Here is an 11,808-nt window from a genome sequence, read left to right as displayed (position 1 = left end):
CGCCGGCAGTATCCATACTATCGCCGGCGAACAGCCTGGTGCGCCGGTAATGGCCAGTTATCACCGGCCCGTTCGCACCGGCGGGCTCTTGGTGCGTCGGCAATGGGCCTTTTAGGTTCGCCGGCGGTAGGCCTTTTCCTTGTAGTGAACCATTGGAGGAGTAGGTGAGATGAAATACCCCATCCGTTCAAGGAAAGTTGTATCTAGTATATACATACATCTAAATTTTAATAAATCTTAGATAAATTTTACGAGACGGAGAATACGGTAATTGGAGGATTACTCTCCGATGAAGTCAATGTAGCAACAGTGCAACCCTACTGTAACACTCCACTCCATTGAAGGAGCAGGTGAGTTCTGCTCCAAGCAACAAGCATAGAAGACTGATGGCCGTGCTAACAGGAAACTAATGAGCAAAAGTAGCAGCACGAGATAGATGAAATGGTGCAGCTGATCACAATTCCCGGTCGTGCCACGTCGATCACATATACCCTCTAAGCGCCGCTTTCCACTTGGCGGCGACATCCTCTAGCGCCCGGCGCGACGACCCTTCCGGCGACACAGCGCGCGCCGCCGCTTGCTGCAGTTCCTCAGCGCGGCGCCGCACGGCGCGTCCTTTCTCCCCCTCCATGAGCTCCTTCACGGCGGCCGCAACCTCCTCGCGCGCCACGACGCCGCCGTCCTCCCGCGCGCGTGGTCGCAGCGCCACCCCGAGGCTCTCTTCCAGCAGGAGCGCGTTCATCCTCTGTTCCGTGTGCAGCGGCCACGCGACCATCGGCACGCCGGCCACCGCGTCCTCCAGCGTGGAGTTCCACCCGCAGTGCGTCACGAAGGCCGCCGTCGCCGGGTGGGACAGCACGCGCACCTGAGGCGCCCAGCCCGCGACCGCGAGGCCCCTGCCCTCGACCCTTTGCTGGAAGCCCTCGGGAAGCCACGCCAGTGGGTCGTCGTCGTCGCCGCCGGCCCCGAAGGCCTGAGCGCGGCCATCCAGGCTCGGCATTCGCACCACCCACAGGAACCTGTGCCCGCTCGCCTCTAGCCCCGCGGCGAGCTCGGTCGTCTGCTCCACGGAAAGCGCCCCGCCGCTTCCGAACGAGACGTACACCACGGACCTCGCCGGCTGGCGGTCCAGCCACTCTAGCAAAGGCGACGCGCCTCCAGCAGCTTCCTCATCGGAGTTTGACCGGACCAGCGGCCCCACAGGGAACACCGGCGGGAACGCGCCTCGGTCCGCCACCTGTTTGAACGCTTCCACGGTGGCAGGTTCCATCTCGTCAAAGGTGTTCGCCAAGAAGCCGTCGGCGAGGAGGTATTGCCGGCATGCCTCTACCACTCCCGCGTAAACCGGATCCTTACTAGAACGATAGCCGTCCGGAAGGTCGGCGCGGGGCAGCGACAATCCCCCGGGGATCTCGAAAGGCTCCGGGAGGTCGCGGTATTCGCCAGGGAGAGCGCCGTCGTGGAGCTCCACCAGGCCGTGCATCAGGTAAAGAAGCGTCACGTTGCTGGCGAAGAAGATATAGGCCGGAACGCCTAGCTCGGCGGCGAGGGGCAGCGCCGGGAAGCAGAGGAAGTCCGGCACCAGTGCGGCGAGCCGGGAGGTCGTCGATCCGGAGCTGATGGAGCGGAGCAGGGTGCGGAGGCTCGGTAGGGAGCGGTGGATGATCTCCACGAGGACGACGGGTCGGAGAGCATCAGCGGGGAGGTCGTCGATCTTGACGGCGGGGAGCGCGGCGATGGTGACGGAGGCGGGGAGGCTGTTGGGGAGGGTTTGCCGTTCGGAGAGGCTGTGGAAGGTGACGATCGTGGCCGCGAAGCCGTGGTGCTCGACGAGCCGCCGAGCAAGCTCGCACAGCGGTATGAGGTGGCCGGCGTCGGGGCTCGCCAGCAGCACGACGTGCGGCCGCACCATGGACTGCGCTGGCGCGGAGCCGGCACTGGTCAACGACTCCATCACTTGCCTACCTGCTGCAATTGTACTCGAGTGAAAACGTGGCCGGTTGTTTATAAGAGCAAATTGTTGGTATCTGGTCTAAGAGATCTCTGGCAGAATCCGTATAAACTCTAGCAGAACCTCTATAAAGTGGAACCAAAAAAATGGAGTTCGGTCTCTCGGATTTGTTTGTTTCGTCGTTTTGAGTCACGGCGCAGAATAGAAACCGAAAACACGAACTGATAAACGAAAATCAAAAGTCGCGGGAATTCCTTGCGAAATGAAAGGAATTCTTGCTCCGATTGAGCTACATTGGAACAAAATTTACAATATCAACCAAAATACATAACTAAACCTAATCGGCTCGCCGAAGGCGCCTAGGCGAGGACGAGCGCGGCCACCTCGACCGACGCCGCTTCCGACGAGCTCCCGCAGGTGAGAGGCGGCCTGTCTTCCTCGTCGTCATCGTTACCGTCGCTGCACGGCGGAAGAGCCAGCTGCGGCGGGCTGCACGCTTCGGCTGGCGGCGCCTCGGCTTCCCCTCGCCCGTCTACGATCGTGCAGGCCGGCGCGCGAACCTACGCGGCCACTTGCAGGCCGCCCACTTCCAAGCTCCGTCGAAGCGCGACCGTCGAAGCGCGACCGCCTCGCGCGGTCCGCCTCCGACCGGACACCCGACGGACGCGGTGGCGACTTTCTGCCACCGATTCGCCCCCCCTCCCCTACCAGCGCGTCTTAAGCGCCCCGTTGCGGTGAGAGGGGTGGTGGCGGCGGAGCTGAGAAGCCGACGACAGCGACATAGGCGACGGTGCGCGGCGGGGGAGTAGGGTTTTGGAACCCAACTCGGCCTCGCGCCCTGTATAAATACATGGCGACCGTCCAATTTCTCGGGCCCCCGAACTCATTTTACGAACCAGGCCACGAGTTCGGGCTCCGTTCTAGGCCTCTTTCAGCCTGAACTCGTATTCTGAATTTTTCGGTTTCGGCCTGTTTTTCGGTCTCTGTTAGAGATGCTCTAAACATATCACTATGCCACTCCGTAGCATCTTATGACATCTACAACTAGGCCACGAAAATTGGATCCTTAAATTGGTCACGCGTGCCCGATATGCATTGGCCTACGAACACGAAAATGATTATTTTTGAATTGCGGGTCTTTTTGCGCCGGTACCCTAGTGGCCCAACCCATTTTTTTTATATTCGATGCAAAGAAATAACATATAGAAACCTATATTAGTGGCTTCAATTGGCCGGTGGCTATCTTCGGTGCAAAAAAGAACACACTAACAACACTAGCTGTCGGTGTTCTCGCCGGACTCATCGGTATGGTACTGCCTGCGGCAGGATGTCTTGTCAAACACCTTGACGATCATCTCGTCATCGCCTTCGTACATGATGTTGAGCAGGCAGTCGGCCTCGAGATTATATGCACGGGCGCTTGTCCCTCCCGGTGTGCAAGTACATTTTGTCCTGCCCGTCGAACAAGACCTCAATAGGCCACGAGAAAAAGCCGCATCTGGCCTCCCGCAGCTGAACTCAGCCGGCTCGGCGCCGTTAACAAACTCGGCGAACTTGTCGCAGCCGCTTGATGCCGAGATGGTCCTCGCTGATGCAGAGGATGAACTCGAGGCACCCTGCCTCTTGCGAGGACGACAGCGACATAGGCGACGGCGCGCGGCGGGGTCAAGCTGCTCCAGCACGGCGGCCCCTGCCGCGGCGAGCACATCCGCAGCCTCGGCCTCGACCGCCTCACTGGCCACCTGAACCTACCATGGATTCCCTCGCGGGTTTGTGTGTGTGTGGGTGGGGGGGGGGGGGGGCTACGGTGGAGGTTGTGCATTAGCTAGGGTTTGTGTGGGAGAGATGATGAGGCAACCGAGCATGCGCCCCTTTTTATACACGCCGGAGGCAGAAGAGGGGATATTCATTGGCAGACGTGGGCGGCGGCCGCTCGGTAGGCCAGGCATCACCATTAACGTGAAGCAGACTGCCGAAGAGATGCCTCGTCACCAAAACTGGCGCGCCTGAGAAGACGCATCGACATAGGTCGCAGCCAGACAGGCCCATGGGAGAAGAGAGCGGTCACACGGCGTGACCTTGCAGCCTCCGCCCAGATGCATCCGAGGCTCATATCTGGATCGCGTTTATGTCTTTGCAGACGGTCGATCACAATGTGTCGGGCTGCTGGGCTAGGTGCATACGTATTTTTCGACCACAGGGCGGCAAATGGACGCGGAAAGCTATCATTCCGTCAATGCCTTCTAGTGAGTGTATTACACGTAATGACACTGATGGGTTAAAGAAAGAAATACCGGCACCTATATGTAGACTTAGAGACATGACACTTTAGACGCAAGACATTCCTTTGTGTATGTTGTCGTAGATGGGTTCGTCAAGCGTGCTATCTTCCACCAGGCCGGAGCTTTTAGCCGTGGTAGTCAAAAGCATCAGGATCTTCCTCTGATTCAGACCGCCGTGTGTCTTCAACATAGCGATACTTGTCATAGTCTTGAACAACTCTTGTGAGCAGTGTTTGGGATTCAGAACTTTCGCGAAACTCAACAAATCTCTTGACCACCAGCAGACCATCCATTGAAATTTCTGAACTTCACTAACCAGAATTGCAAAAACACTGTTTGGAAGCATTCTTTTTTTTTTCTCGAAAAGAAGACATAGCCATATATGTTTGGAAGCATATAGTTTTCAATATCAATTTGTTTTTTTGCTAAGATTGCCATATATGCCCTCCACCGAAATTCACCATTTTATGAAATTAGCTCCAAAGTTGACCAAATGTTTTAGATTATGAGCGTACCCTTTGTTATCGAGATTACTCTTTAGAAGGTGTATCAATCATATACAAAAAAAAAAAGTAGACGACCGATACACTACCAAGAATGGCTACAACATGAACTCAACACCACTTGGCTTACAACGCCAACTCACAACACCCGTTACCGAAATCTCGCCATGCACCGTCGCCTGCCAAAATGGCGAGCAGACGGGACATAAGGCCCCAAAGCCGTGTCAAGCCCGAAGAATAAGACCTCGGTAGAACAGCTCCGACTCTAGGAAGACACTCATAAACGCCTAGAGAGTCGGCAAGTGGACGGAAGGATCTGACCAGACTGGAAGAAGGCATCATCAAAGAAGTTTCGACCGCGGTGGACCTTGCGTCCCTAAGACCCATGCTCTGAGGAGTACCAAGCCTCAACTCCTAGACAACGCCTTCAAGAAGGGAGCAACACCGTGGTGCCGTCTTCGCATGATCCGATCCGGATCTAGGGTTTCCCCGGGTGCTCTAGGCGGGGAGGCACAAACATGACCATGGCAATGCCTCCAAGGAGGAAGACAACACATGGGAGGATCGCCATCTCCACTAAAAGCAGGGATTTCTCCCCGACCTAATGTCAACCCCCCCCCAATATCCGCTTGAATTGAGCGGTATGGGACTTGAAGCTGGTTGTTCCACCGCCGTCAGGGATGGAGCCAGGAATGAAGTATAAGGAGGGCAATCTTACTATGAGGGGGGCAGAACTAGCTAAAATCACACAAATAAGGAGCTGGCATGGCTTGTCTACAAACGAAAATCATGAGCATAGGGGGGCTGCACCCCCCCTCGTCCCCCCTTGTCTCCGTCCCTGGCCGCCGTGAGACAAGCCACCACGACTCCGGAGCTGGAGAGAGAGCCAACCACCGTGCACCACGACCACCGAGTGGAGTTAGACGGTGGGGTCTAGCCTGTCACTGCTTGGCTAGCCATCGACACCAACCGACGCCACGAAGCACCACCACACTTGCCCTCTGCCACAAGCCTAGCTCGATCCGTAGGCCCGCATAGGTCCAGATGGGTAGAAGAGGGCTTGGAGCTCCCATCTGTGACAGCAGGTGCGCCTCCACCGCGGAGAGGCCACACCTCCGCCGACGTCACCATGTCGAGCTCACCTCAAGGCCTTCGTAGCACATTGTTGCTAAAGCTGCCACTGAAAGTCCCACCGCCACCGCAAGGGAAGTAGCCACCACCACACGAGGGAGAAGACCCCTTTTCCGTTGTCGCCACTCGGGCTTCGCCCGGCGGGACTTCTGTGACAGCGAGGAGGAGGGGAGGGGCTGGAGAACTGGCGGCAGAATCCTCCCATGTCGCCTAGGGTTGTGCAATGTGGGGGTGCCGGGGGGAGGGGCGATGTGGGGGAAGGTCTATAAGCAACTTGTATGCATGTAGCCTTGAACAACTAAGGTTTGGAGTCGCATATTGCATTTGCGGCAGTTATATTCATATAATTGTCAAGGATATGATCAATCGACGAGTGAGCTTATCATTTGGTCACCAATCCATGTTTTTTTTACAACATGGTGCCAACCCTTGTGCGTTACTATTGTTTTTCTCCATATTAATGTTTTTGTTTAGCATGACTCCACTGATTTGTTTAGCGGGATATATGTCACTGCGTCGACTCCAACATTTACATAGGCCCGACTTTATGTTTTCCTAGGTCGTAGAATATATGGCGGTGGTGGCACCATGTTCCAATAAATTTTTGTTGTTCTTTTTCAACCTCGACAAAGTTCTAATTAGCAAAGCTTAGAAGCAGGTGGCACGGTATGGTCAGGTCTAGGGTTTTGTGGTCAGGGTTATGCGCTTCCCGGTAGCAATGGTGTTGTCCTTTTGTGATTGTTTTTGATGTTTTGAAGCGGGTGTGTGTGGATAGAGGACAACACGTGGATCATGCAGACATGGGGGACATCTTCGCTGACGTGCCCCAAAGTCTTGATCTCACCATTTGTGGTGGATCAATAAATCGAATTTGATTAAGGATAGTTTTCTATGAATGTGTTCCTCGAGATATGTGGGCCGTGTCAACGCCGGACGACGGTGGGCCATAATTTTCTTCGGTACCGGGTCCTTTGTGAAATACTTGAAAATGGTTATATTCGGGACTATCTTTCTAGCGGCTTCAACGTTTGTGTGCGTTGTAGGCTTGTAGCACTGGTGTTGTTTAATGGAACAGGTGGCTTAAAATAAGAACTGAACACGCGCCTTAAAATTAAAAGTTCATATTGTGCAGAATAGTATCATGTTATACTCGCTGTTAATTTTGGAGATTTTTTTCAGGACCATTTACATAACTATTTAAAATTTAAAGTTGGTACCATAGTATCACTAAAGGCTGGTAACAATATAATTGTCAAGGATGCTCAATGCAGCAGCGAGCTTATCATTTGGTCATCAATCCATGTTGATTCAACGTGCAGTTAGATGGTTAGGAGGACAGTGACACCCAAACCCATCAGAGTTCAAATCCTAGATTTGATGCTTTGGTGTCTCATTAAAACTCGAAATATTCCTTAGTGGGAGGTGACGTTTCCGCCAACAGAGAGACGTCTGTGGTGACTTCGTCAATCTCAAGACTCGTCGGATCAATTTTTGGACTCAGTCTCTCGGAGGTACTTATAGGAATAGGCCGGGTATGCGTGCGTGCATTCAAAGGGTTGAGTGTACATACGTTTGTGTGAGCGTCTGCGTCCGTACTGTATTTCGTAAAAAAAATCCATGTTTTCTAAAGGAAGGCACCAACACTCCTGTTTTTTCTGTATATTAATTTGTTTGTTTAACACGACTCCAGGGATTCGCTTCCCTCTCTACTAGGGGCTTTTAGGGCTGCGACAATTTTCCCCATCCCTCTAGTACCAAGGTGGCATGTTCCTGGCCTCTTCGCGTATTACTGGTCATGGTAGCCTGGGAGACGCCAATGCTTCGACTTCAGGCCCGACTTCATGTTTTCCCATGTTGTAGAATTAGTGGTAGGGATGGCGCCACGTTCGAATGAATTCCCCTTGTTCATCCCCAACCTCAACAAAGTTCTAATTAGTAGAGCTCATAAGCAGGTGACCTGCTATGGTCGTACTGTCATACTCGAGTTCCATCGAGTTTGGGGTTTGGTGGTTGGGGTTCTACGCTTGTAGGTGGCAATGGTGTTGGCCTTTAATGATTTTTTTTTAGTGTTTTCAAGGGGCGTGCGTGGACAAGAGGACAACACATGGATCATGCTGACATGGGGATATCCCCACCGACAAGTGCCTCAAAGTCTCGATCTCGCCATGTGTACTGGATCGGTACATGGAATCTTATTAAGGATAGTTTTCTATAGATGTGTTTTTCTAGATAATTTTCTTTAGTACCAAGTCCTTTGTACGTTGGGGCATGTGCAATGGTTGATAAGACCGTGTTATCTTAGCACCACCACATAAACAAAACATGATGTATAATGGATTATTTTTTAGTTTTATCTCTAGTAATCAGATATCATAAATTTCTGGTGAGAGAGATTATGCTAATATATCATCTCTTTAGTTATGAGAAGACACACCATTTTTTCAACATTTCCTTTTTTCCACTCAGCATAAGATATCACCATTGTACACGCGAGTGTGTTTCACTATCTTACTACGTGGCTTCCACGTTTGTGTGCGTGTGTTGTTTAATGGAACAGATGGCTTCATCATCAAATAAAAATGGAACACGTGGCTTAGAAATTAAATGTTTTCGTCCGCGGAAGATTTTTTTTTTCGTTACTTTGGCCTCTGTCAGCGACCCGCATTGTTCCTTTGTGAACTTGAACCGGTAGTACTCTTTCCGTTGGAGCGCGCTTTGGGCCCGAGGTCATCTAATTTGGGCCGAAAAGTCATTTCCCGACATCAACCTGAACCTTGCGGCTCGAGGCTTTCTTTCCGTAGTTTCCGGCACCGTCTTGCCTTTTCCTTCCCCGTCCTCCAAGAAAGAAAACGCGAGCTTCTTCTGGACTCTGGAGAGAGGAAACAGAACAAACTGTCGCCTCCTTCCCCCTCTCAAAATCCCCGGCGATTTCACCCTCTTCTTCGTCGGTACTAGCCAGGCGCACTCCAGACTGATCCTCGCCGCTTTCCCATCCCAAGGTAACAAGAACCGATCGACCCTTGTACGTATTTACCTGTCTGATCCATCTCTGCATGTCCTTCCTCGCAAGCTGTCAGATGGGATGTGATTTTTGCGCGGCGAAGGCTGCAGTCCGTGTAGGCACGACGCGTCACTAGCAGAGCTTCTTTCTTTTAGTTTTTTGTTTTTGCGGTAGTGCTCGGAATCTCAAGAGGAAGCGCAAGAGTATGACCGGTAGTTGTTTGTCGAAATGCCCTTGTGGTGCTAGGGAATATTTTTATTTCGATTCTTATATACCTTGGTCAAAGAGTTTCCTCTGTCTCGATTGTTAGTCCTGAAGGTATTGGACTTCGTCCTCAAGTTAGCTAAAGATGAAAATCAATACTCTGTCTGTGGTGTTCAGCTAACGTGCATGCCATATTGTCATGGTTGATCAGCTTTACTGTACTGGAGAAATTTCTGAATTTATCAAGTTCTACATGCTGCAGTACTTCCTATTTCCTGATACAGTCTTGCGTTTAACATGCATTTAATCAGGCACTGCATAAAATTCCTGGTTTATCTCGTCACCATTCATGAAGTCGAGGATTAGACGATTGAAGTTTATATATTTGCATCCTACTGCTTTCTGGCATTCTTGTATTTGAGGAATGCCTGGATTATGTTAGTTAGAAGTAGCATGCTAGGTAGAGAGAAACAATTGTATTGCCGCTGCTGCCTTTTCCTATAAATATATGACTTGTTGTATTCCTACCTCAGCCATGCTGATTTACCCTGTCTTTTTCTTCAGTTCATTTTAAGTGACAAGGATGTTAACTATTTTCTTTAACGAACTGGAATAGCTGCATGGTTTTCTCGTTTGTTCTGATAATTAGGCTTACCGCTTATTGTTTGAGTTCATTGTGCATAATTTGCAAGACCACACTTAAAGTGGTGTTATTTTTGCACAGCTGGTTATTTTACAAACCAGCCATGTTAAAAAATGATGTTTCTCCAACTGAACCGTGATGATAGGTGCTCTATAAGATGCATCTTAGATGTAAATGGTTTATATAGAGCTGATGGAAGTATCCACAACATGCTCATATTCTACCCGTATTCTTTGTTAACCTTAAGTATGCTCAGGGGTGGACCTAGAGCATAAATCACCCGGTGTCCTCCAAGTGATCACACAATTTTTCATTTTAATTTGGGATGTCACACACTCTAAATACATGTACTGTATAGAAGAAAATGGGTTCAAATCGGGTGTCCTGTGACCCCTGTTGTAGGTCCGCCCCTGAGTATGCTGATGAAGGTATCTTTTGTTCATTAGTTCTATAGATGCATACTTTTTACTCGTCGTCTTACCTCTTCAAACTTAAATATGCTGATGAAGGAATCTTTTGTTCTATGTTAATCAGATAGGGCCAATTGTTTGTTTCATTATTTCACTTCAATCTTCTTCTTTACTACTTACGTAACAAATGATCTCAAACTGGTGGTACTATATTCTTTATTTTGTTTCATCTATATGTTTTGTGTCACATATGGCTGTCCATTCTGAGTCCCGCGAAGTATATAACAGCTGTTGCATGATTTCCTTAATTCTTTGCCCAATTTTCTTTAGTATCAGTTTAAGCCTTTCTAGAGAACTATTCGTTCATCAAGTATATAAATGCTCGTTTTTGTCTATACTTGTGGTACTTAAATATTCCTGATGGCATACGTCCTTTAGCTTATGAACATTTATGTCTGTTCCCTGATGTAATGTGAAGTGCAGCTGCGGACATGCAGAAGTTGGCTTTCATATCCATATTACCCTGATCTCTTCTTTGGAACATGTATAACAACAGTTTCCCCTTCGGTGTGTTTCAGCTTTGAGATGGATTCCAGCAATGCACAGCCTGAAGGTTCAAAGCCATCTGCTCCCCAAAACCCTGCCATGGATTCGTGCCGGAAGAAGAAAACTGATGATGCTACCTTCCTTGAAGATGTGAAAGAGCACATCGACGAGTTCATCAACGCCTCCATGGATGAGCACAAGACCTGCTTCAAGAAGACCATTTCAAAGGTAGCTGCGCTGACACCGAATCTCACACCACACTGCACATGCAGTGAGCAACCTAAACAAAATAATAGCAAGATGCTGAATCTCGCAGTTTTTTTCTGTTCTGCCATCTTTTCTTCATGTGTGGATTGATCAAGCCTTTTTTTCTCTGTGTTGGTCAGATGTTTGGCATGTCGAAGATTGTTGCGGAGCGGTCCGCTGCAGCAGCAGCAAAGGAAGCTGAAGTCGAGAGCGCTTTGCCTCTTCAGACCAGCGTGTCCCAGTAGAAGAAGGCATTGGTGGTGGCAGCTTTGGTTCTTGTATCAGTAGTCTAGCTAGTCACTAGCTGCTGATAGTGCTTTTTCCGACAGTTGCTGTATGAGCAATTGAGCACCACTATAAATTTCTTCAATGAAACTTTTTTCTTAGATCTTGTAGCAAAATTTGAATAATAGCAGCAGTATGTAACAAACCTTGGACTCGATGACTTTCAGGAATATATGAATTATCCTGTGTCTCGACTGTATTGGCCCAAAGGTATTGGTCTTCGTCCGCATTCTAGTTATATAAAGATGAAAAGTAATACTCTGTCCGTGGTGTTAACTTGCGGGAGATCAGCTTACGGTTTCTATCTCTGAATCTGTAAAACTTGACTGCGGTCTGATTCATTCCGGTGTTTCACATGCATTTAATCAGGAACCACCGTAAATGTTTGGCTTATTAGTCTATGTATGTCATCCTACAACTTTCTTGCATTGCCGCTTTCAGACTGTTGTCATCATACAACAATTGTCGGCAAAGGACATATTGCCTTTTCCGACAATTGTTGTATGAGCAATTGAGCATCACTATAAATTTCGTCAATGAACCTTCATCAGAATAATTATATTTTTAAAATAGATGTTGTAATAAACATTTTTTTTAGATCTTATA

At 49.7% G+C, this 11,808-nt stretch overlaps 2 protein-coding genes across 2 annotated transcripts; one reads left to right on the top strand and one right to left on the bottom strand.

Annotated features, from left to right (window-relative positions):
- Nucleotides 1–285: 285 nt before the first annotated feature.
- Nucleotides 286–1,954, bottom strand: LOC124700401 (hydroquinone glucosyltransferase-like). Its single transcript, XM_047232532.1, has one exon. The coding sequence runs from the start codon at nt 1,952–1,954 to the stop codon at nt 482–484; it is 1,473 nt and encodes a 490-aa protein (XP_047088488.1). The 3' UTR covers nt 286–481.
- A 6,743-nt stretch (nt 1,955–8,697) lies between these two features.
- LOC124700400 lies at nt 8,698–11,458 on the top strand. The gene is made up of 3 exons (XM_047232531.1): nt 8,698–8,866; nt 10,704–10,899; nt 11,058–11,458. The coding sequence occupies exons 2-3, from the start codon at nt 10,711–10,713 to the stop codon at nt 11,160–11,162; spliced, it is 294 nt and encodes a 97-aa protein (XP_047088487.1). The 5' UTR covers nt 8,698–8,866; nt 10,704–10,710; the 3' UTR covers nt 11,163–11,458.
- The last annotated feature ends 350 nt before the right edge of the window (nt 11,459–11,808 follow it).

Source organism: Lolium rigidum, chromosome 3 (genome assembly GCF_022539505.1).
Source record: "Lolium rigidum isolate FL_2022 chromosome 3, APGP_CSIRO_Lrig_0.1, whole genome shotgun sequence".
Taxonomy (NCBI): Eukaryota; Viridiplantae; Streptophyta; class Magnoliopsida; order Poales; family Poaceae; genus Lolium; species Lolium rigidum.
The sequence above is the reverse complement of the archived record's forward strand: the minus strand, read 5'-3'. Positions and strand labels throughout refer to the sequence as shown.